The 24,292-nt window shown below is 48.9% G+C and overlaps 1 protein-coding gene across 4 annotated transcripts in view; it reads right to left on the bottom strand.

The window, feature by feature from the left end:
- Window positions 1-24,292, bottom strand: part of LOC119979536 (kinase non-catalytic C-lobe domain-containing protein 1) — a 261,428-nt gene that overhangs the window by 140,180 nt on the left and 96,956 nt on the right. For 3 of the 4 annotated variants that reach the window (XM_038821915.1, XM_038821916.1, XM_038821917.1), the window contains 3 exons: window positions 14,020-14,166; window positions 9,133-9,250; window positions 1,693-2,858 (listed from right to left, as the gene is read on the bottom strand). In XM_038821915.1, the coding sequence (XP_038677843.1) occupies window positions 1,693-2,858; window positions 9,133-9,250; window positions 14,020-14,166 (1,431 nt within the window). The remainder of the gene's footprint in view (window positions 1-1,692; window positions 2,859-9,132; window positions 9,251-14,019; window positions 14,167-24,292) is intronic. The other variant, XM_038821918.1, reaches the window with a different exon arrangement.

The raw sequence follows: 24,292 nt of genomic DNA, 5'->3' as shown, positions 1-24,292 counted from the left end.
GAAAGTAACAGGAACCAGACCACATCATGATTAGAGACCAGGGGAGAAAGTCATTTGGTGCAAGACAATAATCTCCTTAAGGAATAAATATTCTAAATATTCTTAGCAATTTCCTTTGTGGGATTACCTGACATTTTGATGGCATGTGCAGGTTTTAAAAAGTGGTGCAATTACATTTTTGTCCCATTGCAGAAGTTTCCATAGCAATGCCTCCTTGCAATGAATTGAATTGCAAACATTAGGTCAACACAGTTTTCACTTCTATCACTGAGTGAAAACCCAAAGGGAAAAATGTTCAAGTAGATAAAACAGCAAGTTAGCCGCTTAGCGAGGAACACCACATAAGGTAGAGCGCAGATTCGTGATCACAATTAGTTACACTAATTCGGGAGTCTCCAAAGCCCAGTTGTGCTTCCATGAGTGAGCAGCGTGTGCAGCCCAGGTGTTTCCTTTAAATGAGAGGTAAAATCATGAAAATCATAGATCGTTGATGTGCAATTCTTAGCAGCCATGTCCAATGTGGCAAGCATAGAGGTCTGAAAGTCAAGAAGGCAGTCATCGACCCTTTCACCTGCCAGATAATACATTCCTTTTCTTTATTACTTTTCCTAGGATATAGGTGCCACTGACAAGGCCAGCATTTGTTACCCATCCTCGATTGCCTTTCAGCTGAGGGCAGCTAAGAATCAACCACATTGATGTGGGTCTGGAATCACAGGTAGGCCAGGCCAGTTAAGGATGGCAGATTTATTTGCTGAAAGGATATTAGTGCAGCGTTTTTTAAATCGACAATCGTATCAAGTACCATCACTAGCTTTATATTCTAGATTTATTAATGGAATTCATATTCCACCAGCTGCCATGGTAGGATTTGAACCAAAGGATTAGCCTGGCTGTCTGGATTAGGGGTCCAGTGATATTACCATTATGCCACCATCTTCCCTAATACAGGGTACAGGAAGATCCTGAGGGAGAAACACATTAGAAACAAAGGTTTCACACCTGAAATAGAGAGCTGAGGGGAAGACAATAATTTTGTATTCCACGAACTGAAAAATAGCAATTTAATATAATGCTAAACTAAAGCCAAACAGAAATATCGCAGAAATGATTTTAGTGTGCCCAGGAATATGAGGAAAATTTCATTCCTTCTCCGCGGTACTAATGTTTACCCACGCATTATAATCTTGTGTATTTTGCACTGATTAAAAATTCAAAAAATGGTTGTCAAACATGACAATCCTAGCATTTTGCAGGACAATCCAGCTTAGCCTTTGTCCTGAACTTAAGAAATATTTCATTGCAAGTGGTCTTACAAAGCGATGGTGAAAATGATGAATCGTTCACTGAAAAAGACTTGTCGTCGTTGCATGAAATGGTGGCAGTGATAGCTATGAAATGAAAAATGAAAATCACTTATTGTCATGAGTAGGCTTCAATGAAGTTACTGTGAAAAGCCCCTAGTCGCCACATTCCGGCGCCTGTCAGGGGAGGCTGGTACGGGAATCGAACCATGCTGCTGGCCTGCTTGGTCTGCATTAAAAGCCAGCGATTTAGCCCAGTGAGCTAAGCTATGGAGCCACCGAGATGGATGTCAAGTGTTGTCATGCGCAACACACATGTACAGAACGCTGCGCTTGATAAATACATCAACAGGCATGGTCCCACAGAACCTGTCACACTGACACGTACCTGACTGTCAAAACTAAATTCTGCATGTTTATTTTCAGTGGCGCTGGTGGTTGGCAATTGCTCAGAATTATCATCTTGACAGAGTTGGGTGACATTGCTAAATAGCAGGGAGTTACTTTTTGATAAGTCATTTACACTTTGACAACGGCTTTGTTTGAAATAATTCCACTGATGACTACTGACAGTTCTTTCTGCCTCTGAAAGATTACTATCCATGCAAGACAAATAATCATTTCCTTCTGCTCCTGGAGTGTTGATACTGCAGCCTCCAACTACAGCCCCCGTTTCAAACAAAATACCACTGGAAGAACGCAAATCCATTTGACTATTCATGTCTGCTGAAGTAAATTTTGCAGCTGCGATTTTAGCTTTGAGACTTTTAGTGGAAGACATTTTCCCCAACGTGAAGGGAGATTTCAGTGATCGCTCTCTGTTCTCATCAAAATTTAAGTTACGACTGTTGGGCAAGTTCTTATTTACCACTTCCGTATTGGAGACTTTCTGTGCCCACTCACTTGAGTTGTTCATGTTTGATATTTCTGATGGAAGACTACACTTTGGAATGAAAGTAAAGTCATTGTTCTTAGTTCTAAACTGTACCTTCTGACGACAATCCGTAACACTCAATAGGTTGGTAGAGTCGAGTGAAGACAAAGAACCTGCAGCAGTGTCAGAAAATGAAACAGGTGACAGGTTAGACATGGAAGACCTGCTCAACTCCATTTTGGAACGATGAAGATGCTGTGCGCTGCCCACCATTTCTGTCGGTAGTTTAGGCAACATTCTCTTCCGAGCTGTCGAGCGTTTCTGAGGAACAGGTGAAATCCGATCAGCCTCATGTCCTTTGATCTTCACATCAACAGTTGTTTCTTCAGGACCTATGGTGAGAACAGCCTCCCTTCTCTCACATATTTCTACCGAAGCCATGGAATCTGAACTCGGCTGGAAAATCTTATCAGCTTCAAAAATGGAATCTGGATCTACGTCACGCACACACTTCTCTGCCTTGCAAATAACGTCTGTCGTTCCATTGTTTAGGACGTTTAAGTCATATGGCAGGTCTTCAGTGCTTGAAGAGCCATCTGCTGGATTTCGTTCACTTGTTTGTAGTTCATGACCTACACCTTCCTGGCGCTTTTTCTCTTTATAGGTCTCTTCACATCCATCTATAAAAAGATTTTGAAAACACAGATCAATAGGATACCTGGTTCCATATAAAATAAGTAGAAGGCACGTACAGGTTAAGAAGATGAAAGAATAAATCTGTGATACTAATTTATTCTCAATGAATGAATCATCTAGGGAAGGAAATTAATCAGCACGAGGAGCACGAAACAGGCTTGTGGAGAATCGGCAGTCAATTTTATGCTGCTCCTAATTCTTTTTTTCCACTGAAGTTCAAAGAACAATAGTTTAAACTCTTTTTTGAGACTCACTTTCTAGACTCACTGGCCTGGGCTTTCACCACGATGGAGAGGCTCTCCGTCACAATGCCCATCCCAGAAATGGCTGAAAATTCAATGTCTGCCCCCGAACCCAGCATTCCCTATTTTTGCCGGGACAGGACTGGAGTTGGGCCAGGATTTGCACATGCGCGATTCGTAGAGTCAGCTGATCATTTACATCACCAGGTGCCTGTTCTGAAGTGAGACTTTGAAAGGCGAGGTGTGCGAAATCTGGAGTGTACAGACTGGAATAGGTAAAAGGGGATCTGAACTTGGTGCATTTGTTTAGATAGCTAGGGTATCCCTTTAGATAGGGTTCCAGGACACATTTGGAAGAGGTATCACACCCTTTGAGATTGTTAAAAGTGAATTTTAATACACTTTTGACACAGACTCATGGGATCTGTCCAGCTGTCAAAGAGCTGCCCAGTGGTCAAGAATCTGTGTAAGAACTGTCTCGCTTTTAAGAACTGTTAAAGAGCAGGTCAGCTGGCAAAGTTGTCCAAAAGTGTCAAATCTGTCAAGGAACTGTCCAAGGATACTAGACAATTTGGCATGAAGGGAGTAAGGGCAAATAGTGCTGGGTGCATGGGTTGGCATGAGCTGGTACTAAGATGGCATGGGGGTATGGGGCAATGGGGTGGGTAGAAGGGCACTAATTTGGAATATGAGGTTTGGGGCAGTGACATGGATAGAGGATGGGCTGGCATAGGTTGGCATAGATGGGGCATAAGGACTATGTGCGGGGGTGAGGGGTGAAGGCTGGAGGGCTGGCCTAGGTTAGCATGGATGGAGCATAGGGACTATATGCGAGTGTGAAGGTTGAAGGCTAGAAGATTGCTTAATCATTATTTTTTATTTGCTTAAACATAGTACCGGAGCACAGAGGCAGGTCTTGTGCCCAGACTGCTTCTGCACCCTGCTTATTCATTCCAAGGTCATTAATCTCTGACCTCTGTGTAGTCTTTCCAAGGTCATCACTCTCTGACTTCTATTTCAGCCTGCGCCCCCTGACTAAAAAACTGTCGTGAAGGCAGCCATTTTGCAAGTTTGGGCTTGCTGATCCAGGTAATCTCCTGATTCAGTGAACCAGCCTCCATGGAATTCTGTGCTGATGTTGCTTTTATTTGGTTTGAAATCAACTTTTTCCTTTGTATATCTTCACACAACTTTTCCCCATTTTGGAATAGTAGCGGAAGGATTCTTGACGTGATTATCAACCCATCGAACCGCATTATGAACACTCCTTCCATGGCCAACAGGCCCTAATGTTGGATTGAACCCGGAGCTTCTGATCTAAAGGCAGGGATGCTACCACTGTGCTACAAGATCTTCTAGCTTCCACGTTGACAAAATAGACAAATAAAAACTGCGTAGTGATAAATTGGCTTTTGATTTGCCACCAGCCTGTTTTACATTGCTGATGTAGGGCAAATTCATCCCCTGTCGGCGGCATGGTAGCACACTGGGTAGGCACCAGGGTCCCAGGTTCGATTCCCGGTTTGGGTGACTGTGTGGAGTCTGCACGTTCTCCCTGTATCTGCTGGGTTTCCTCCGGGTGCACCGGTCTCCTCCCACAATCCTGAAAGATGTGGGGCAGAATTCTCCGCAAGGCCCGACACCGTCGTGAAACCCCGAGAGGTACACGACGGCGTCGGAGGCCGCTCCTGGCCCCTTATTCTCCCCCCCCCACCCCCGGGGGCTAGGAGGGCCGTGCCATAAATCTCGACCGCCGGGCCTTGTCGCTGGCGTCAAGGCCCAGCATGCTGAGAATGACGCGGCCGGCGCGCCTAATGACATCAGCCGCGCATGCGCAGGTTGGCCGGCGCCAACCCGCGCATGCGCGGTTGCCGTCTTCCCCTCCGCTGCCCCGCAAGACGTGGCGGCTTGATCCTGCGGGGCGGCGGAGGGGAAAGAGTGCGTCCCTTTGAGACGCTGGCCTGACGATCGGTGGGCACCGATCGCGGGCCAGTCCCCTCCCAAGCACAGTCGTGGTGCTCACTCCTCTCTCCGCTCCCCACAAGCCACAAATCAGGTATTGACACCATGTTCACGCCGGTAGCGACCAGGTGTGGTTGCCGCCCGCGTGAACCGGTCGGGAACGGCAGGCCGCTTGGCCGATCCAGGTCGGAGAATCGCGGGCCGCTGTGAAAAACAGCAGCCCGCGATTCTCCGAGCGGCGTGTCCCAAAATGCAACACCCCATTTTGGGGGTGGGGGGTGGGAGAATCACGGGGGGTGCCAGAGCGGCCCTCCCGCAATTGTCCCACCCGGCGTGGGAGCGGAGAATCGTGCCCATGCTGTTATGTAATTTGGACATTCTGAATTCACCCTTTGTGTACCCGAACAGGTGCCAGAATGAGACCACTAGAGGCCTTTCACAGTAACTTCATTGCAGTGTTAATGTCAGCCTATTTGTGACAATAAAGATTATGTATATGTATATATATATTGTATATTTTTCTAATTCAATAAAAATATTAAAATATATCTGCTAATTCAACTTCTGCAAAAAACCTGGCTCAATTTTTATCACCAGTTAATAGTTACTGGCAAGTAAATGCTCCGATAAACAGACCAACAGCAACAAGATACTATTCAAAACTTTTTGTATAATTTTTTTTCCAATTGTATTTCCATTATGTAAGAAATGCTGAAATAAAACACAGCATCAAAGGATTAATATGGAATGGGAAGGTGGCCAGAGTGAGAAAGGTGCTGCTGCAGAGGGGAAGGCAGCCAGGGGGTTTGGGTCTCCCGAACCTGATGTACTACTAATGGGCGGCGAATGTGGAGCTGGGTCAGAGGGGTTGATTCCCAGTGGGTCAGAATGGAGGAGAGTTTGTGCAGGGAGTCGGGGCTGAAAGCACTTGCAACAGCACCGCTTCCGATAGCTCCGAGGAAATACTCAGTGAGTCCGGTAATAATAGCTTCACTGAAAATCTGGAGGCAGTTTCGCCAACACTTCAGGTTGGGGGCAGGGTCAAGGGATAAGCCGATTTGGGGGAACCACAGATTTGAGCCAGGGAGGTGAGAAGGAAGTTTTAGGAACTGAAGAGAAGGGCATGAAGATGCTAAAAGATTTGGGGCAGAATTCTCCCATCGGGAGACAAACAGGTGACGCCGGAGTGAAACCCGGAGTGTTTCACTCCGGCGTCGGAGGCCTCTCCTCGCCCCCTATTCTCGGGGGGGGGGGGGGGGGGTGGGCTAGGAGCGGCAGCGTGTGGATTCCGCGCGCCGGGCCTTGACGCTTGCCTCAAAGCGGCTCACCGGGAATGACGCGGCCGGCGGCGCATGCGCGGTTGCTGTCTTCCCCTCCGCTGCGCCGCAAGACATGGCGGCTTGATCTTGCGGGGCGGCGGAGGGAAAAGAGTGCATCAAGAGTGCAACTGAATGACTCAAAACAAATAAGTTCAAAGAAGTACGAACATAGGAATTAGGACCAGAAGTGGGCAACTCAGCCCTTTGTGCCTGCTCTGCCATTCAATCAGATCATGACTGATCTCTTTGTGGTCTCAAAGCTACCTACCTACCCATTCCCCAAATCCCTTTGACCCATTTTTTAATCAAAACTATGTATATCTCCCTCTTGAAACCATTTAATGTTTCGGACTCCACCACACTATGGGGCAGTAAGTTCCACAAATTCACCAACCTCTGCGGGAAGTAGTTCCTCCTCATCTCAGTTTTAAATCTACCACCTCTCAACCTATATCTGTGGGTCTTGTTCTAGATTGCCCCACAAGAAGGAACATTTGGTCTACATTTACTTTATCAATCCCTTTTAGTATTTTATATACCTCAATCAGCTCCGCTCTCAACCTTCTAAACTCCAGCGAGTATAAGCCCAAACTGTTTAATCTCTCCTCATATGCCAACCCCTTCATCCTGGAATCAATCTGGTGAATCTCCTCTGAACTGCCTCCAATGCCACCACATCCTTCCTCAAATAAGGAGACCAAAACTGGACAAAATGCTCCAGATGTGGTCTCACCAACACCCTATATAATTGCAACAACACTTCTCTGCTGATATGCAGCGTAATCAAAGCCACATCAAAGGGTAGCACGGTAGCATTGTGGTTAGCATAATTGCTTCGCAGCTCCAGGGTTCCAGGTTTGATTCCTGGCTTGGATCACTGTCTGTGCGGAGTCTGCACCTTCTCCCCGGGTGCTCCGGTTTCCTCCCACAGCCCAAAGATGTGCAGGTTAGGTGGATTGGCCATGCTAAATTGCCTTTAGTGTCCAAAATTGCCCTGAGTGTTGGGTGGGGTTATTGGGTTATGAGGATAGGGTGGCAGTGTGGACCTTGGGTAGGGTGCTCTTTCCAAGAGCTGGTGCAGACTCGATGGGCCAAATGGCCTCCTTCTGCACTGTAAATTCTATGAATTCTACAACCAAAGTTGAAAATATTCCTTTCCTTTTTTGTGGCTAATTAGCAAGGACAAAACAACAGATGCCTGTTTATCTAAAATTTAGGACTTACTGTTCTTACAGGGTATTTAATTAAAATGAAAATACACCATAGTAATGAAACACCACGGGGTGCAGCTCTGTCCTGCTGTGGCAAGTATGGCACAGGAAGAAACCTAGCTGCCAATGTATCTGTAGTTGATCCATTTCAAAACTTGAAAACTGCATTGGTCATCATTCCTTTTTTTTTTAAATTTAGAGTACCCAATTATTTTTTCCATTTAAGGGGGCAATTTAGAGTAGCCAATCTACCTATCCTGCACATCTTTGGGTTGTGGGGGTGAAACCCACGCAGACACGGGGAGAATGTGCAAACGCCACACGGACAGTGACCCAGGGCCGGGATTCGAACCCGGGTCCTCAGCGCCGTAGGCAGCAATGCTAACCACTGTGCCACCGTGCTGCCCCATTGGTCATCATTCCTGAAGGAACCCGGTAAGTCAGAGTGACAGTACACTGCTTATTGATTGAGGTTTGACTAATTCATCTGCACAGTTGAATGTATTCAAAAATGGCAGCAATTTCTTCAAAGTTGCTTTTCGAACGGTGACTGACTGATCCAGAAAAATGAGAGGGGATCTCAGTGAAACGTATAGGTTTCTGACAGGGCTGGGCAGACTGGATGCAGGGATATTGTTTCCCCTGGCTGGAAGGTGTCTCAAACAAGGGGTCACAGTCTCAAGCTGCAGAGTACGCTATTCAGGATTCTATGAGAAGAAACTTCTTCACTGAGAGGGTGGTGAACCTGTGAGGTTTCCTACCACAGAAGGCTGTGAGGCCAAGTCACTGAATACATTTAAGAAGGAAATTTATAGATTTCTGGACTCTAAAGTTTACAAGGGTTGGGACGAGTGTGCGAGTATGGCATTGAGATAGAGGATCAGCCACGATCATGTTGAATGGGGGAGCAGGCGTGAAAGTCCAAATGACCTATTCCCGCTCCTATTTTCCATGTTCCTATGATTTCATTGTGATTGACTGTTTTAGAAAATGGCCAGTGTGACTCTCATTCATATTAGAAATGTAGGAAAAAGGGAGCAGAGCTAGGCCATTAGCCCCTTCAAGCCCCCTCCATCATTCAATGTGATAATCATGGCTGATCCCGTACCTCAACACGGCACTCCCTGTGCTGTCCCCTACTCCTTCATCCCACCGGACCAATCTCTTTGAACTACATTGCAAAAGGAAGAGGGCAGATGCATATTGCATCTACCCCAGTTCCATCAGACTTTCACAATGCAAAAAAAGATGGAGCAGTGATGATTGGAAGCAGGTCCTACCTCAATGTTTGGCCTCCAAGTCTTTGTCCTGTGTTCTCAGGCTCAATAATTTCAGGTCCCCATGATTCGTTATGTTCATTTCCTACTGCACCCTGTACCTTATAGCTATGTGTAATCAATTTGAATGATTGTTTCCATTTTTCCAACACAGTGAAATATGAACATCAATGGGTGTGCCTTTTAAAACATTTCAAAGTAAACCAGAAGTTTACTGTGGTCATGAAAATAACTATCTGTCACCTACCCTGGAGAGCACCAACAGATTCAATTGATAATACCCTTCGACCTATGGCAGAGAGGTTGCGACAAATAATGTCTGAGGACGAACACTTCAGTTTTTCTTCACATGTGTTGAGGATACCCTGCAGAATACAAATAAATGAATTATTATTAGAACTTCTATTTTAATAACATACAGCATTAATTTACTTTGCAAATGTTTTGGTGGAAGAGATGAGGTGGTACAATGGGTTAGCACACTGTTCAGTTACCAGGAGTTTTCTGGTCTTAACATATAGAGCGACAAAGTAACGCCTCCTCTTCTTCAATTGTAATAGCCTGAAGTAAATTACGTTGGACAGTCACAACTCAGTTGATTCAATGTGAAACTAGGGGCAGCACAGTGGCGAATGGTTAGCACTGCTGCCTCACGGTGCTGAGGTCCCAGGTTCGATCCTGGCTCTGGGTCACTGTGGAGTTTACACATTCTCCCTGTGTTTGTGTGGGTTTCGCCCCCCCACAACACAAAAGATGTGCCAGTAGGTGGATTGGCCAGGCTAAATTTCCCCTGGATTGGAAAAAATGAATTGTACTCTAAATTTATTTTTTTTTAAATGTGAAACCAGAGTACTACCTAAAAATCGCCAATCTTATTAAGTGAGAACTTACAGTGTGCCAAATCTGATTGTTGAAATATAGCAGAAATGCCTTTTCCTGCGATCCTGACCTGAGGTGGCACTTTTGCTTAAAGCTTCACAGTTCATCATTAATATTGTTAAACTTGATATAACAGCAATCTAACATTTGTAAACTGCCTTTCATATAAAATAATATCCTGCCACACTTAGTGTGAGGGTGAGACACCGTGTGTCAATTCGATGGGGTGGGGGGGAGCAATGAGGTTCATGCAGTTTCTGTCAGTTGAGTGGGAGGTCGCAAGACTTAGCTAGTAATTTCCAGGTTCTGCCATCATTGTGAAATGATAGGGCACATAGTAAACCACAGTCTGAAAAGGGGAGGGTGTATGTTGTAACATAGAAGTAGGAGAAAAACATAGGGTGGAGCAATGCTGTGGAGGCACTTGAAGACCAGGATGAGTGATTTTGAAACATACAAAATCTACTTAAAACTAGCTGATTTCCTTTTCCATTTATTTTGAGTAATCTGGAGTCTGGACACTGGGTTTTAAAAAACCTGTTTAATATGGCTGGTCCCTCTAAGGCAGCTACTCGATTAATCGCAGGAGGGAAGAGCTTTAAACAGGGAAATGCAGCTAGGGAAGCAGTTCCAGGATTTTGGCCCAGTGGCAGTGAAGGATGTAGGACCAGGTAAAGATGGGGTGTGACTTGGAGGAAAACTTGCAGATTATGGTGTTCCCATCTGCCTGCTGTCTTTGTCCCTTTAGGTGGTAGAGATCAAGCGTTTGGAATGTGCTGTCATAGAACCTTGGCACGTTGCTGCGGCATACCTTGCACATGGTGTGCACTGCTGTCACAGCGTACCAGTGGTAGAGGGAGCGAATGTTTATGGTGGTAGATGAGATGCAAATCGTGCGGACTGTTTTGTCCTGGATGATGTTGACAGGGAGAGAGTTAATGGTCCCTGGAGCTTCTTCTGTATCCTGAGCCCCTAATAATCCTCACATCCTTTGGGTGCCCAGAATTGGGTACCATAGTCATAGTGAGGTATAACTTTTATATCGGCTTGGAAAATCTCCTTGGCTTTTTTATTCTTTGCCTCTGTTTACAAACTTATCGGAAACTCAGGTTTCAGTATGATATACTTTACTACCATAGTTTTGTCAGACAATTACACAACTTGGTCATTCATATTCTGCAGCCAGCCCTGCTTCTTTGAACCTGACCCTATGCAATATCCAGACAGCGACATCCAAAAGACCAGAACCTCACAAGCACGGCAAACAACAATCCTATGTATAAACGATACTATCTTGAACTAACAGTGACATATTCTACTGGCAAATGACTCCTGGTTTTACTAAGTTTAAAAATGCCAAAACCCTCCAGTGAATTAGTACCAACCAATGCACCTGTTATTTACAGCAACACACGTGAATTTTGTTAACAGGTAAAATTACACTTTACATTGAGTGATATTCTCTCATTTTAAATTGAAACTAACCACACTTGCATATGCCCAATATGGAACATATTATAAGAGAGAAAAGCAATGCAGATGCGAGAATCTAAAAAAAACCCCCAGACAATTCTGGAAATTCTCAGCAGGCCAGGCAGCTTCTGTGGAGAGAGGAATAGAGTCAATGGGTGGAATTCTCCCAAGTCCCCAATAGAATGTTCAATTGCAGGCGGGGGGGGGGGGGGGGGGGGGGGGGGGTATTTGGCAGGAGGCCCAAACATCCCTAAATTGGTTTCAGACCAGCGTGAATTTTTTCTCTGGTTTCTTCCATTGGTGTCTGCCATGATGGATCAGGAAACCCGCTAGAGGTCAGCGTGAAGCTCATCAGCAACCCATCGTCCACTCCCAATTCGTCAAAGCACAATGGGGAAAACATACTGGTGCAATACGCATCTGGAACAACATGGTTTACAGATGTCAGGACTGACCTGAATAATGTCTGGGGCTGCCTCCAGAGTGCAGGCATCGCTGCACCCCACAACAACACAGAACTGGATGGGCACCAATGTGCAGGTGGATCTTCCAGATTAAGTGTCCAGGAAGTGGTCCATATTCCAGCCTCAGAATGTTCCTGGAGATCCACCTTCTTCCTCAGGAGGTTCATCTTCCAGCCTCAGGATGCCCCCAGAGGTCCATCTTCATTTTCAGGAGGTCCACCTTCTTTCTTCAATTATGGGTAAGTGATGTTGTCACCTTTCAATATGGTGCTCAGATACATAAGGGAAGGATTTTCTGCCCCCCCCCCCCCTCCCCGACTGGGCAATGTGTTTTCCAGCAGCGGAGATGTCTCACCATTGGCCACTTGGCCACTGGTAGGATCCTCTGGTCTTGCCAATGTCTGCGCCAAAACAATCGCGATTAGAGGAACTACTGGACTCTGATAACTTAAGGGGGAGAAACTGCGGGGACCTGTGTGAGCGATTAGTAGGAAAGGCATGCTCCCCACTGGATGAGACAAGAGCAAAATGGGAGGAAGAGCTAGATTTTTGAATAGGGTGGGGAATTTGGAGCGAAGCACTGCACAGGGTCAACTCCACCTCCACTTGTGAAGAACTAAGCCTAATGCAACTGAAAGTGATACATGGAGCCCACTTAAACAGAACCTGAATGAGCAGATTCTTCCTGGAGATGGAGAGCATATGTGAATGGTGGCAGGGAGGCCCGGCCAATCACGCCCCAGGCTTGTTGGGTTCTGGACAGCCTTCCTCGAGGTGATGTCCAAGGTTGTGGGGATGAGAGGGAGCCATGCCCGAATGTGGCAGTCTTCAGGGTATTGGACCAGCCAGAACTCTTTATGGGAGGAGGGCCGACGACTGAGCCTTTGTTTCCCAAATCACCCGCCAAAGAATCCTGCTCGGCTGGCAATCAGCAGCACCACCTAAATCCACGGACTAGCTGGCCGACCTGTCGGAATTTCTCCAAATGGAGAAAATCAAATTCATCATCCAGGGGTTAGAAGAGGGCTTCCACAAGACGTGGAGGCCATTCACCAACCTGTTCCAAGACCTGTGTGTAGCCAGCAGCCAGTAAGCCAGTGGGGCGGGAAACCCACAGACACAAATGGAAAGAGAGAGAAGAGGAAGAAGAGAGGGAACAAGGAGACACACAACCCAACTACACCCACATGGCCCACCCCCTCTGTACCGAACGCTTGAAAATAGAAACAACCAAAAAAGAATAAATTAGTACAAGGTAACATATGTATCACTATGCTACCCCAATAGATTCAGGACTGATGAATCAACCAACGAACAAAGAAAACACACCAAATAGTAAGAAGGGGATGGGGACTTGGGGAACAGGGGAAGTTGGGGTTTGGAGGCCAAGTCAAAAGCTGGGCACCTGTAAAATGTAAATTGTAAATGATAGATTTAGTTTTTGCATATGTTTACTTTCATCCTTGTTATGTATAAAAAAAACTTAAAAGAAGCATTAAGAAAAAAAGGATTTTGGCGGGGCATTTCGATGGAGTTGGTGGTGATGAAATGAAAATCGCTTATTGTCACGAGTAGGCTTCAATTAAGTTACTGTGAAAAGCCCCTAGTCGCCACATTCCAGCGCCTGTCCGGGGAGGCTGTTACGGGAATCGAACCGTGCTGCTGGCCTGCCCTTGGTCTGCTTTCAAAGCCAGCGATTTAGCCCAGTGTGCTAAACAGCCACTGATAGTTGGGGGGGAGATGGCAAGGGTAGATTGAGTCGGCTGCTGATTGCAGGGAGATCTCAGTGGTTCCCCAGGCTGCCAGACACTTGGATCCAGGAGTTTGGTATAAAGGCACTCAACTCCTGAATCCACCAAGCCTATGCCTCAATGAAACGGCTAAAGAACCAGCTGACTATAGTTAAAATTTGAAAATCTGAATGACAACAAGGCTTACTTATTATCACATTTGGAGTACATTGGTCGTCTGCCCACCTTACGGCTTCAGATAAAGCTGCAAGCGGAGGAGTTGGAGGAGGATTCGGGACGAGAAACAGATTTTGCAGACTAACTCAAACCTGCCCTTTTTCCTTGCAGATTAAGATCCGCTTCCCAGACCATCCATGTGGATTTCTCACTCGTTAGGCTTTCAAGCATGGCTCTTGAATTTCCAACTGTTTTAGATACCCAGCTAAACAAAATAGATATATTCCAGAATTTGCATTTTGAAGAGGTCCTTAAACAGAATGTATACAAAAAGCGTTATTATGCTAGTAGTCAACATGCATGGAACAAAGAAGCCATGCATAAATTCCACCAAAAATCACACATTTGTACCTCGATATCTGGCCTCTCTTCAGGTTTCTCTCGCTGCATTTGATCGAGAAGGCTTCTTAATTCTTCGCTGAGGTTTGGTTCTAGCTCTGGCTCTATCACATATTCAGCTGCAGCAGCTAGTGTAGCCCCCAAAGAATAGACATGAGCCTGTAAATGTTAATAACATGTATAGAAAGGTTACAGTGTTACAATATCCATTGGATATTCCAGTACATTAAAATACACACACAATTTCCCTCCGCTTTAATGTAACTCTCACAGCATTCCAAGCTGTTATCTTAGCAAAAAGTAAATGACATTGTTTCAGGTTAATGTTACATTTATTGCTGAACAAAACATTTCATTGAAGCACAGCAACAAAAAAAAATAAAGGCATTTCAGAAAAAATTGAGTAGCATTTGCTGTGATAGTCGTCTTAAAAAAGTGTTTAAAGAAACAACTTATTTAAGAACAATATTATTTATTTCATCTCGCCTTAACAATGAACTTTAATAATGCATTGGATGATTTATTCCACATGAGCGCAAACTCTAAATAGTCCCCAGCCCCCTCCTCGTCACTTCAAAATAACCATTACGACACCATGAATTATCGATAATCTCTTATTATTGTTACCGTATAGCTATTTTTTAAACTTCAAATTTGCTTGGTGTAGAACAAAAATACTTTAAAAGAAGGTAGAACAATAATTATTTACAGGACTAATTTGTACCATAGTCCTAAAGTCTGTAAAATCTTGGCCGGAGGTTGTGTGTTGGGGCGGTATGGGGGGGGGGGGGGGGGGGGGGGGTGCAATACGGCAGCTTCTCAAGTTGTCAGACAGACTCTTACCGTCAGAACATATCTTACAAATCAAACTTTTTACGAAGAATGTCAAATAAACTGAAATCTGCTGGCAATTTTCCAATGGGGCACAAGGGCAGAGCATCAGGTATTGTGCAAACAGATTTCAATATGGGTTGAACCATATGACTGGTTGTGAACAGGCACCAGGGTTGCAATATCTGGGACAGCAAGAGATTCAAAAAGCAGCAACTGTGCCTCAAGAAAGCACTCATCAGACCGTGGCGATTTGACATTTGCCACCAGAATCTACGGAATTGAAGGAATTTATTGAGGAAACTGGAAGCAACCTTTCAGAGAGAACTAGACCTGATGCTGAAGCAAGTGTAGGAAAGGAAGGTGACCATCCAGGAATTTAAGGAGGAACTCAACAGTTTTTTGGGGGGAGGAACTGTCCCACGAGAGTCGTTCATCATCATCAGTCCAAAGGAAACCATTTATCATATAGAAAAGATGCCTTGATTCTCGTTGCTTCAAGCTTGCTGATAAAATATCACTGCGATATGTACTTTCATTTAACAAGCTTCATCTTTATTTTTGGCTGCAAAACGATTGTTTGCAAATTTCCAACATTTCACAGACAATCACAAGACAGACTACATTCATGCCTGGTGCACCATGAACAGAAGCATTCCAGCCATGTCTGACAGTCAGTAACAGGTTCATTTGCAAGAGCTGGACATTGTTTCCTTCCCAGTGAAATGCAAGTCATAAAGGTAGACTGTCCGGGACATGCACAGATAATTCTGGAGCCTATGCACATGCTTCATCAGCCTTCCTGGGTAAGGCATTACCTCCTTAGGTAGGGCATTCATTGGGAGTGCCTACCCTGTTCCTTGAAAGCAAGGAGCGCCTAAAGGAATGGACATTCTACCAATTGCTAAATTAAGAGGAAAACAAAATTCCGTGGTAAAACATGGAGAAATAAACAACAAAAATGGGCTGATGCAACCATCAATTCACGCGAAACAGAGAGTGGATGTAAACTGTGGCTTTAATCGACTAGAACAGTGCCTGCCTGTAACTGCTCTGCTAGTGAGAGCTGCCTACAGGGCTACTGCTCTTTATACCTCCCCTCAAGGGGTGGAGCCAGGGGCGGAGCCCACAAGGGCGCCAACATGATACATTCCAGGTAATATCGTACAATGGTCCATAGGTGGAGCCCACATGGGCAACAGCGTGATACAGTGACATACATGGTGAATGGTTAATGCAATACGTTCATCACATGTGCAAAAATGAGAAACAAAGCATAATAAAGGATACAACTCCAAAGAGAATGCAGTGCCACAGAGATTTGGATGTGTATTCCCTCAATCATTGAAGATGGCAGACTGAGAGTGCAGTTAATAAAGCATGAGCATCCTTGACTTTATACAGTACAAGAGCAAAGAGATAACATTAAATGTGTGTAAGACACTAGTTCATATGATCATATGGGCTTACCTATAAACAAAGGAATTGGGAGCAGGAGTAGGCCATTCGGCCCCTCGGGCCAGCATTAAGATCATGGTGATTTGACTGTAGCCCCAAATCCACACTCGGCCTAATCCCGCTAACTTTGGTCTCCCTTGTTAGTCAACAATCCATGTACCCCTGCCTTAAAGATATTTATTGACTCTGCTGCCACTGCCCTCCAAGGAAGGGATTATCAAAGATTCACAATGCGCCGAGAAAAAAGATTCTTCTCCATCTTAAATGGAGATTTATTTTTGAACTGAGTCCCCTAGTCCTTTGCAAGATGAACAAAGTACAAATACAAGTTTATGATATTAAGTTTATTAATTTCTGAAACACAGTAAAACAGTTACCCACTTAAATTAGCCCAATTACAATTATCCCAAGATTCTTAATACTACCCGTGTCATGAACTCAGTTGAGCTGAGGGTCCAATTCTCTGAGTCCCAGTTGTTTCAGGGCCTCCGTTCACAAAGGTGGGTCTCACACATTGCTTTCTTCTGTCTTCTAGTCTGTGTCAAATCTTCTCTGTGACCTCTGCGCCAAGACTTTGCTGAGGAGGGTCCTGGGTGGTCGATCTTTATCCCCTTCTTCCAGCCTTTCCATGAAATTTACTGGCCCTCAGCCAATGAGGTCACGGGGTGGGGGTTGTACCACCCAATGGAGTTGGTGAGTGAAACTCTGCAGGACACCTGGAACACACCACCAGGGGCTATCTCACAGTGTATTGTTCATATATTTACTCCATAAGGACATACTGGCGCTGGAGGGCGTGCAGAGGAGATTCACTAGGTTACTCCCAGAGTTGAAGGGGTTGGATTACGAGGAGAGGTTGAGTAGACTGGGACTGTACTTGTTGGAATTTAGAAGGATGAGGGGGGATCTTATAGAAACATATAAAATTATGAAGGGAATAGATAGGATAGATGCGGGCAGGTTGTTTCCACTGGCGGGTGAAAGCAGAACGAGGGGGCACAGCCTCAAAATAAGGGGAAGTAGATTTAGGACTGAGTTTAGGAGGAACTTCTTCAACCAAAGGGTTGTGAATCTATGGAATTCCTTGCCCAGTGAAGCAGTTGAAGCTCCTTCATTAAATGTTTTTAAGATAGAGATAGATAGTTTTTTGAAGAATAAAGGGATTAAGTTATGGTGTTTGGGTCGGAAAGTGGAGCTGAATCCACAAAAGATCTGCCATGATCTCATTGAATGGCGGAGCAGGCTCGAGGGGCCAGATGGCCTACTCCTGCTCCTAGTTCTTATGTTCTTATTATATGGTAATGGTGGGGAAACTGGGGGCGCGATTCTCCGCTGCCCATGACGGGTCGGAGAATCGCGGGAGGGCCTTCCCGACAATTTTCACGGCCTCCCGCTATTCTCCCCCCCCTCCGGCCGCCCCCCGACACGAATTGCTACTCGCCGTTTTTTACGGCGAACAGCGATTCTCCGCAGGCTGATGGGCCGAATACCGCGGTTTACGGCCGTTTTCATGGCCACGATCACACCTGCTTTCAGCGTTCGTGAAAACGGCTGCAAAGTGCCCGTCCCGGACAAACATGGCACCGATTGGCACGGCCGCACCACGGCACCGTGGGCACCGATCGCGGGCAGCGGGTCCGATACCCGCGCACTATTTGTTCTTCCGCCGCCCTGCAGGATCAGTCCGCGGGGCGGCTGAGGGGCATGATGGCCCGCGCATGCGCGGGTTTGACGCGTCTGCGTGATGACGTCATCCGCACATGCGCGGGTTGGAGCCGTCCAACCCGCGCATGCGCGGCTGACGTCATCGTGCGCGTCAGCGACGGTCGTTAAGGCCGCGATGCCGTGCTTCACGGGGCCCCGCTGCTAGCCCCGCCCGGGGGGGAGAATCGGGTCCCGGGAGGGGGCGTAGAGGCTGCCGTGAAACACGGCCAGTTTCACGGCAGCCTTTACGACTCGCCGCATTTGCGGAGAATTGCGCCCTGGGTGTCAGCAAGTCTAGCTTTATCTGGGCAATCCACAACAATGATCCATTTGAATGGAACTGATTATCTCCTGATGTCTTATTGACAGGAGAGGCCCAGATATCGTGCTTGTTCATCTCTGGTCAGTGGATTCGAACTTAGTTGTTTGAATTCCCATCAGGAATGTCTGTGAGTTGGCTATGGTTGAATTTAAAATGTCTAATTCTTAATTTAAAGTCTCCAATTTGATATCAGGCCTAAAATTCAGGCCACTGTCCACAATCCCTATTTTCTGCTTCCTGTTAACTAAGCAATCCTCTACCATGCTAATACATTGCCCCATACACCCCAGGCTTGTTCAACCCACGGAACACCTCCGGCCCCCAAAGTGCCTCTGTGCTGTCCTGAAGCCAGTTTTCAAAATGCTGGTCAAACAGGTAAGTTGGAGTGAAAGATTCTGGAAGGAGCTGCACCTCCAATCACAGGACGCTCATCTCCCATGTTAACTGCTGATCAGCATAAAAGATAGGAGAGAAACAGATCCATGATTGGAGGAGCAATGAACTGCAGCATCGGTGAGTGTGCTGGGGAGAAAATTGTTTTCTTTCAGATGGGCAGTGAGCAGGGCATGAAACAGAGAGAGTGAGAGAGAGAGAGAGAAAGAGAGAGAGATTGCTGAGTGTGGCGCTAACAATTATACATAAAGCCGAGAGACAGGTACAATAGAGGCTTTATTCCTGTACGATGTTGTCCCTCCATCCGCAACTGTAGACTGAGGGACTGAGCAGCTCTCGTACATATTTATACATAAGCTCCCTGTGGGCGGAGCTAGCCGGCAGGGGCTGACCGGAGGAACCTGTATTACAGGTACAGGCATACATCCCCCTACTGCAGTACACATGACTCACCTAACTACAGTGGTTATCTCACCACATTCACCCCCTGTAAAAATGAGTCCGGCGGGGGTGACATGTAACTGTAATATAAAAGAAAACTATTTACAAGAGGGTCCAACATAGAAAATCAAGAGTCCATCCGGTTAGCAGGTTACAGGTTGAGCCGAATCGGTGGTCGGACGTTCCGCTGTGATCGGCGTAGCTGTGGTGGTGACGTCGGCCCAGGCGGTGATGGCCCCGATTGTGCAGGTGCTGGCGGTGTTGGTGCTGGCAGCTGGCGGGAGGACTCCGAGAGCAAGCCGAAATCTTCCATGTCCTCCAGGGTGGGCAGGGGGATGAGGGATGGACCTGATGGGGACGAATAGGGGGGCGCTGGGGTTGGCGCAGGAAGGGGTGTGGGCATGGGATCGGCACCTGAGGGAGCCAGGTCCCGGAGCGAGACAGTGTCCTGGCGGCCGTCGGGGAACTCCACGTAGGCATACTGGGGGTTGGCGTGGAGAAGGCGTACCTTGTCCACCAGGGGTTCCGCCTTGTGGTGCCGGACATGCCTACGGAGAAGGACTGGGCCCGGAGTCGTGAGCCAGGTCGGGAGCGACACTCCGGATGTGGACTTCCTGGGGAAGGCAAAAACACGTTCATGGGGTGTACTGTTAGTTGCGGTGCACAGTAGCGACCGAATGGAATGGAGCGCATCAGGGAGGACCTGCTGCCAGCGAGCGGCTGGGAGGTTCCTGGACCGTAGGGCCAGCTGGACGGCCCTCCATACCGTCCCGTTCTCCCTCTCTACCTGCCCGTTTCCCCGGGGGTTGTAGCTGGTCGTCCTGCTGGAGGCGATACCCCTGCTGAGCAGGAACTGACGCAGCTCATCGCTCATGAACGAGGATCCCCGGTCACTGTGGATATAGTCGGGGAAACCGAACAGGGCAAAAATGGAATCCAGGGCTTTGATGACGGTGGCAGACGTCATATCCGGGCATGGGATGGCGAAGGGGAACCTAGAAAACTCGTCGACCACACTAAGGATGTAGGTGTTGCGGTCGATGGAGGGAAGGGGCCCTTTGAAATCCACGCTGAGGCGTTCAAAGGGGCGGGATGCTTTCACCAGGCGCGCGCGATCTGGCCGGTAGAAGTGCGGCTTGCACTCCGCACAGACCTGGCAGTCTCTGGTGACTGTCCGTACTTCCTCGACGGAGTAGGGCAGATTGCGGGCTTTGATCAGATGGTACAAGCGAGTGACCCCCGGGTGGCAAAGGCTGTTGTGCAAGGCACGGAGCTGGTTCACTTGTGCGCTGGCACATGTACCTCGGGAGAGGGCGTCTGGGGGCTCGTTGAGCTTGCCGGGGCGATACAAGATCTCGTAGTTAAAGGTGGAGAGCTCGATTCTCCACCGCAAGATTTTGTCGTTCTTGATCTTGCCCCGCTGCGTGTTGTTGAACATGAAGGCTACCGACCGTTGGTCAGTGAGGAGAGTGAATCTCCTGCCGGCCAGGTAATGCCTCCAGTGCCGCACTGCTTCAACGATTGCCTGGGCCTCCTTTTCGACAGAGGAATGCCGAATTTCAGAGGCGTGGAGGGTGCGTGAAAAGAATGCCACGGGTCTGCCGGCCTGATTTAGTGTGGCGGCAAGAGCGACATCTGAAGCGTCGCTCTCTACTTGGAATGGCAGAGTCTCGTCTACGGCGTGCATCCCCGCCTTGGCTATGTCAGATCGGATGCAGGCGAAGGCCTGTTGTGCCTCGGCCGAGAGGGGAAAATGTGTGGACTGGATAAGTGGCCGGGCCTTGTCTGCGTATTGCGGGACCCACTGGGCATAATAAGAGAAAAACCCAAGGCAGCGTTTGAGGGCCTTGGGGCAGTGGGGGAGCGGAAGCTCCATGAGGGGGCGCATGCGGTCGGGATCGGGCCCCAGTAGTCCGTTTTGGACTACGTAGCCAAGGATGGCTAAGCGGTCTGTGCGGAACACGCATTTCTCCTTGTTGTACGTGAGATTCAGGAGAGACGCGGTGTGGAGGAATTTATGAAGGTTGGCATCATGGTCCTGCTGGCTATGGCCGCAGATGGTGACATTATCGAGGTACGGGAAGGTGGCCTGCAGCCCGTACCGGTCAACCATTCGATCCATTTCCCGCTGAAAGACCGAGACCCCATTCGTGACGCCGAAGGGAACCCTCAGAAATTGGTACAGACGACCGTCCGCCTCAAAGGCAGTGTAGGGACGGTCCGATTTACGGATGGGGAGCTGGTGGTAGGCGGATTTCAGGTCAATAGTAGAGAAGACCCGGTACTGTGCAATCTGATTGACCATCTCAGAAATGCGGGGGAGGGGGTACGCGTCGAGCTGCGTGTACCGGTTGATGGTCTGGCTGTAGTCCACGACCATCCTGTGCTTCTCCCCAGTCTTAACCACTACCACCTGGGCTCTCCAAGGGCTGTTGCTGGCCTCGATGATACCCTCCCGAAGCAGCCGCTGGACTTCGGACCTGATGAAGGCCTTGTCCTGGGTGCTGTACCGTCTGCTCCTGGTGGCGACGGGCTTGCAATCCTCAGTCAGATTGGCAAAGAGGGAGGGAGGCTCGACCTTGAGGGTCGCGAGGCCGCAAACGGTGAGGGGAGGTAGGGGTCCGCCGAATTTGAGGGTGAGGCTCTGGAGATTGCACTGGAAATCCAGGCCTAGTAAGAGGGAAGTGCAGAGGTCGGGGAGAATGTACAGGCGGAAACGGTCGAAATCCACGCCCTGTACAGTGAGTTTAACCAGGCAGAAACCCCGGATAGGGACAGAGTGGGAACCGGAGGCAAGGGAGATCTGTCGGTCAGCGGGATGGACCGCAAGGGAGTAGCGCCTTACCGTGTCTGGGTGGACGAAGCTCTCGGTGCTCCCGGAGTCTATGAGGCAGGAGGTCACATGGCCGTTGACCAGCACCGATGTGGAAGAGGGTGCCAGGTTGCGAGGACGGGACTGGTCGAGCGTAACGGAGGCGAGCAGTGGCTGGTCGGCGATTGAGTCCGATGAGTCCGACGAGGAGCGGTAGCGACCCGTGTCCCGTGATGGCGGCCCCTGGAGTCTAGATGTCGGCATCCGCAGCACCTGTGGGTAAAATGGCGGCGTCCATGGAGCGCCCGTCATGGGGTCGGAACAAAATGGCGGCGCCCATGGAACGCACATGGCTGTGGTAGATGAAGATGGCGGCGCCCATGGGGCGCACGTGGCGGGGGCGGCAAAAGATGGCGGCGCCCACTGATCGCACGTGGGGTCGGGAGAAGCGGACGGCGGGGCCCATTGGGGGAGCGGCTGAGGCGAGGGGACCTGCGGCGCGATAGCGGCGACCGTCCGGGACTGACACACCGCTGCAAAGTGGCCTTTCTTGCCACAAGCTTTGCAGGTCGCTGTGCGGGCCGGGCAGCGTTGGCGAGGGTGCTTCTGCTGACCGCAGAAGTAACAGTGGGGACCCCCAGGGGGTGCGGTGCGGCGGGCAGCGCAGGCATGGTGCGCGGGGGCGGCTGCTGGGGGGGCCGTTTGCGGGTTCCACGCGGGGTAGGACGGATGGGCCTGGGGGGCCGTTTGTGGGGTCCACGAGGGGTAGGACGGGTGGGCCGAGTGGCTGGCGGAGTAGGTTTGCGCACTACGGGAGGCGGCCGTCATGGAGAGTGCCAGGGCCTTTACGGCCGCGAGGTCGGGAGCGACCCCTTCCAGCAGTCGTTGCCGGATGGGGTCCGATGCAATGCCTGTGACAAAGGCATCGCGCATGATTAGATTAGAGTGCTCCGTGGCTGTGAGGGCCCGGCAGTCGCAGTCTCGTACCAGAGGTATAAGGGCCCTCCAGAAGTCCTCAATCGACTCACCCGGCTGCTGGCTGCGAGTAGCCAGTTGATGCCTCGCAAACAGGGTGTTCGTCGATGGTGCATAATTCTCCTTGAGCAGTTCGATAGCAGCGGTGTAGTCGGTCGCATCTCGAATGAGCGGAAAGACGCTGGAGCTCAGTCTGGAGTACAGGAGTTGCTTTTTCTGACCCTCCGTCGGGGGAGGGTGTGCTGAAGAGATGTAGGCCTCGAAGACTGCCAGCCAGTGATCAAAGTCTTTTCTGGCGTGAGGCGAGTGTGGATCCAGCTGCAGACGGTCAGGCTTGACTCTGATGTCCATGGTGACTGGGAAATCGTACAGGAATAAATTGTGGCGCTAACAATTATACATAAAGCCGAGAGACAGGTACAATAGAGGCTTTATTCCTGTACGATGTTGTCCCTCCATCCGCAACTGTAGACTGAGGGACTGAGCAGCTCTCGTACATATTTATACATAAGCTCCCTGTGGGCGGAGCTAGCCGGCAGGGGCTGACCGGAGGAACCTGTATTACAGGTACAGGCATACATCCCCCTACTGCAGTACACATGACTCACCTAACTACAGTGGTTATCTCACCACACTGAGGGCCATGAAAGGAGAGGCAGTTGAGTCCCAAGGAAGGAGAGTTAGCTGAAAGTGAGGCTGTCTGGGCCCAGGAAAGGCAGACTGGGCCCCGGGAAGGAAAGGCAGACTGGGCCCGAGGAAAGAAAGGCTGTCCAGGCCCTAGGAAAGTGAGTCTGTCTGGGCCCCAGGAAGGACTAGTTGTCTGGGCCCTGGGAAGGAAAAACTAGCTGCTGGGCACTGAGAAGGAGAGACTGGTGGCCACTGCACAGGGACTAAGAGACTAGTTGCCGAGACCCAGGATGGAAGAACTGGTTGCCTGGCCCATGGAAGGAGGGACTGGCTGCCTGTGCCATGAGATGGAGAGGCTGGCTGTGCTCCAGGATAGAAAGGCTGTCTGTGCTCTGGGATGGAGAGGCTGTTTGTGCTTTGGGATGGAGAGGTTGGCTGTGTCCTGGGGTGGAGAGGCTGTCCGTGTTCCGGGATGGAGAGGCTGTCTGTGTCCCGAGATGGAGAGACTGGCTTCCTAGGCCCCGGGATGGACAGGCTGCCTGAGCCCCGGGATGGAGAGGCTGCCTGGGCTCCAGGATGGAGAGGCTGGCTGCCGAGGCCCCGGATGGAGAGGCTGCCTGAGCCCTGGGATGGGGAGGCTACCTGGCACCCGGGATGGAGAGGCTGGCTGCGGCGGCCCAGGAAAAGGATGGCTATGGAGGCCCAGGGAAAGAGAGGCCACT

This window comes from Scyliorhinus canicula, chromosome 16 (genome assembly GCF_902713615.1).
Source record: "Scyliorhinus canicula chromosome 16, sScyCan1.1, whole genome shotgun sequence".
Lineage (NCBI taxonomy): Eukaryota > Metazoa > Chordata > Chondrichthyes > Carcharhiniformes > Scyliorhinidae > Scyliorhinus > Scyliorhinus canicula.
This window is presented reverse-complemented; position numbering and strand designations above follow the sequence as displayed.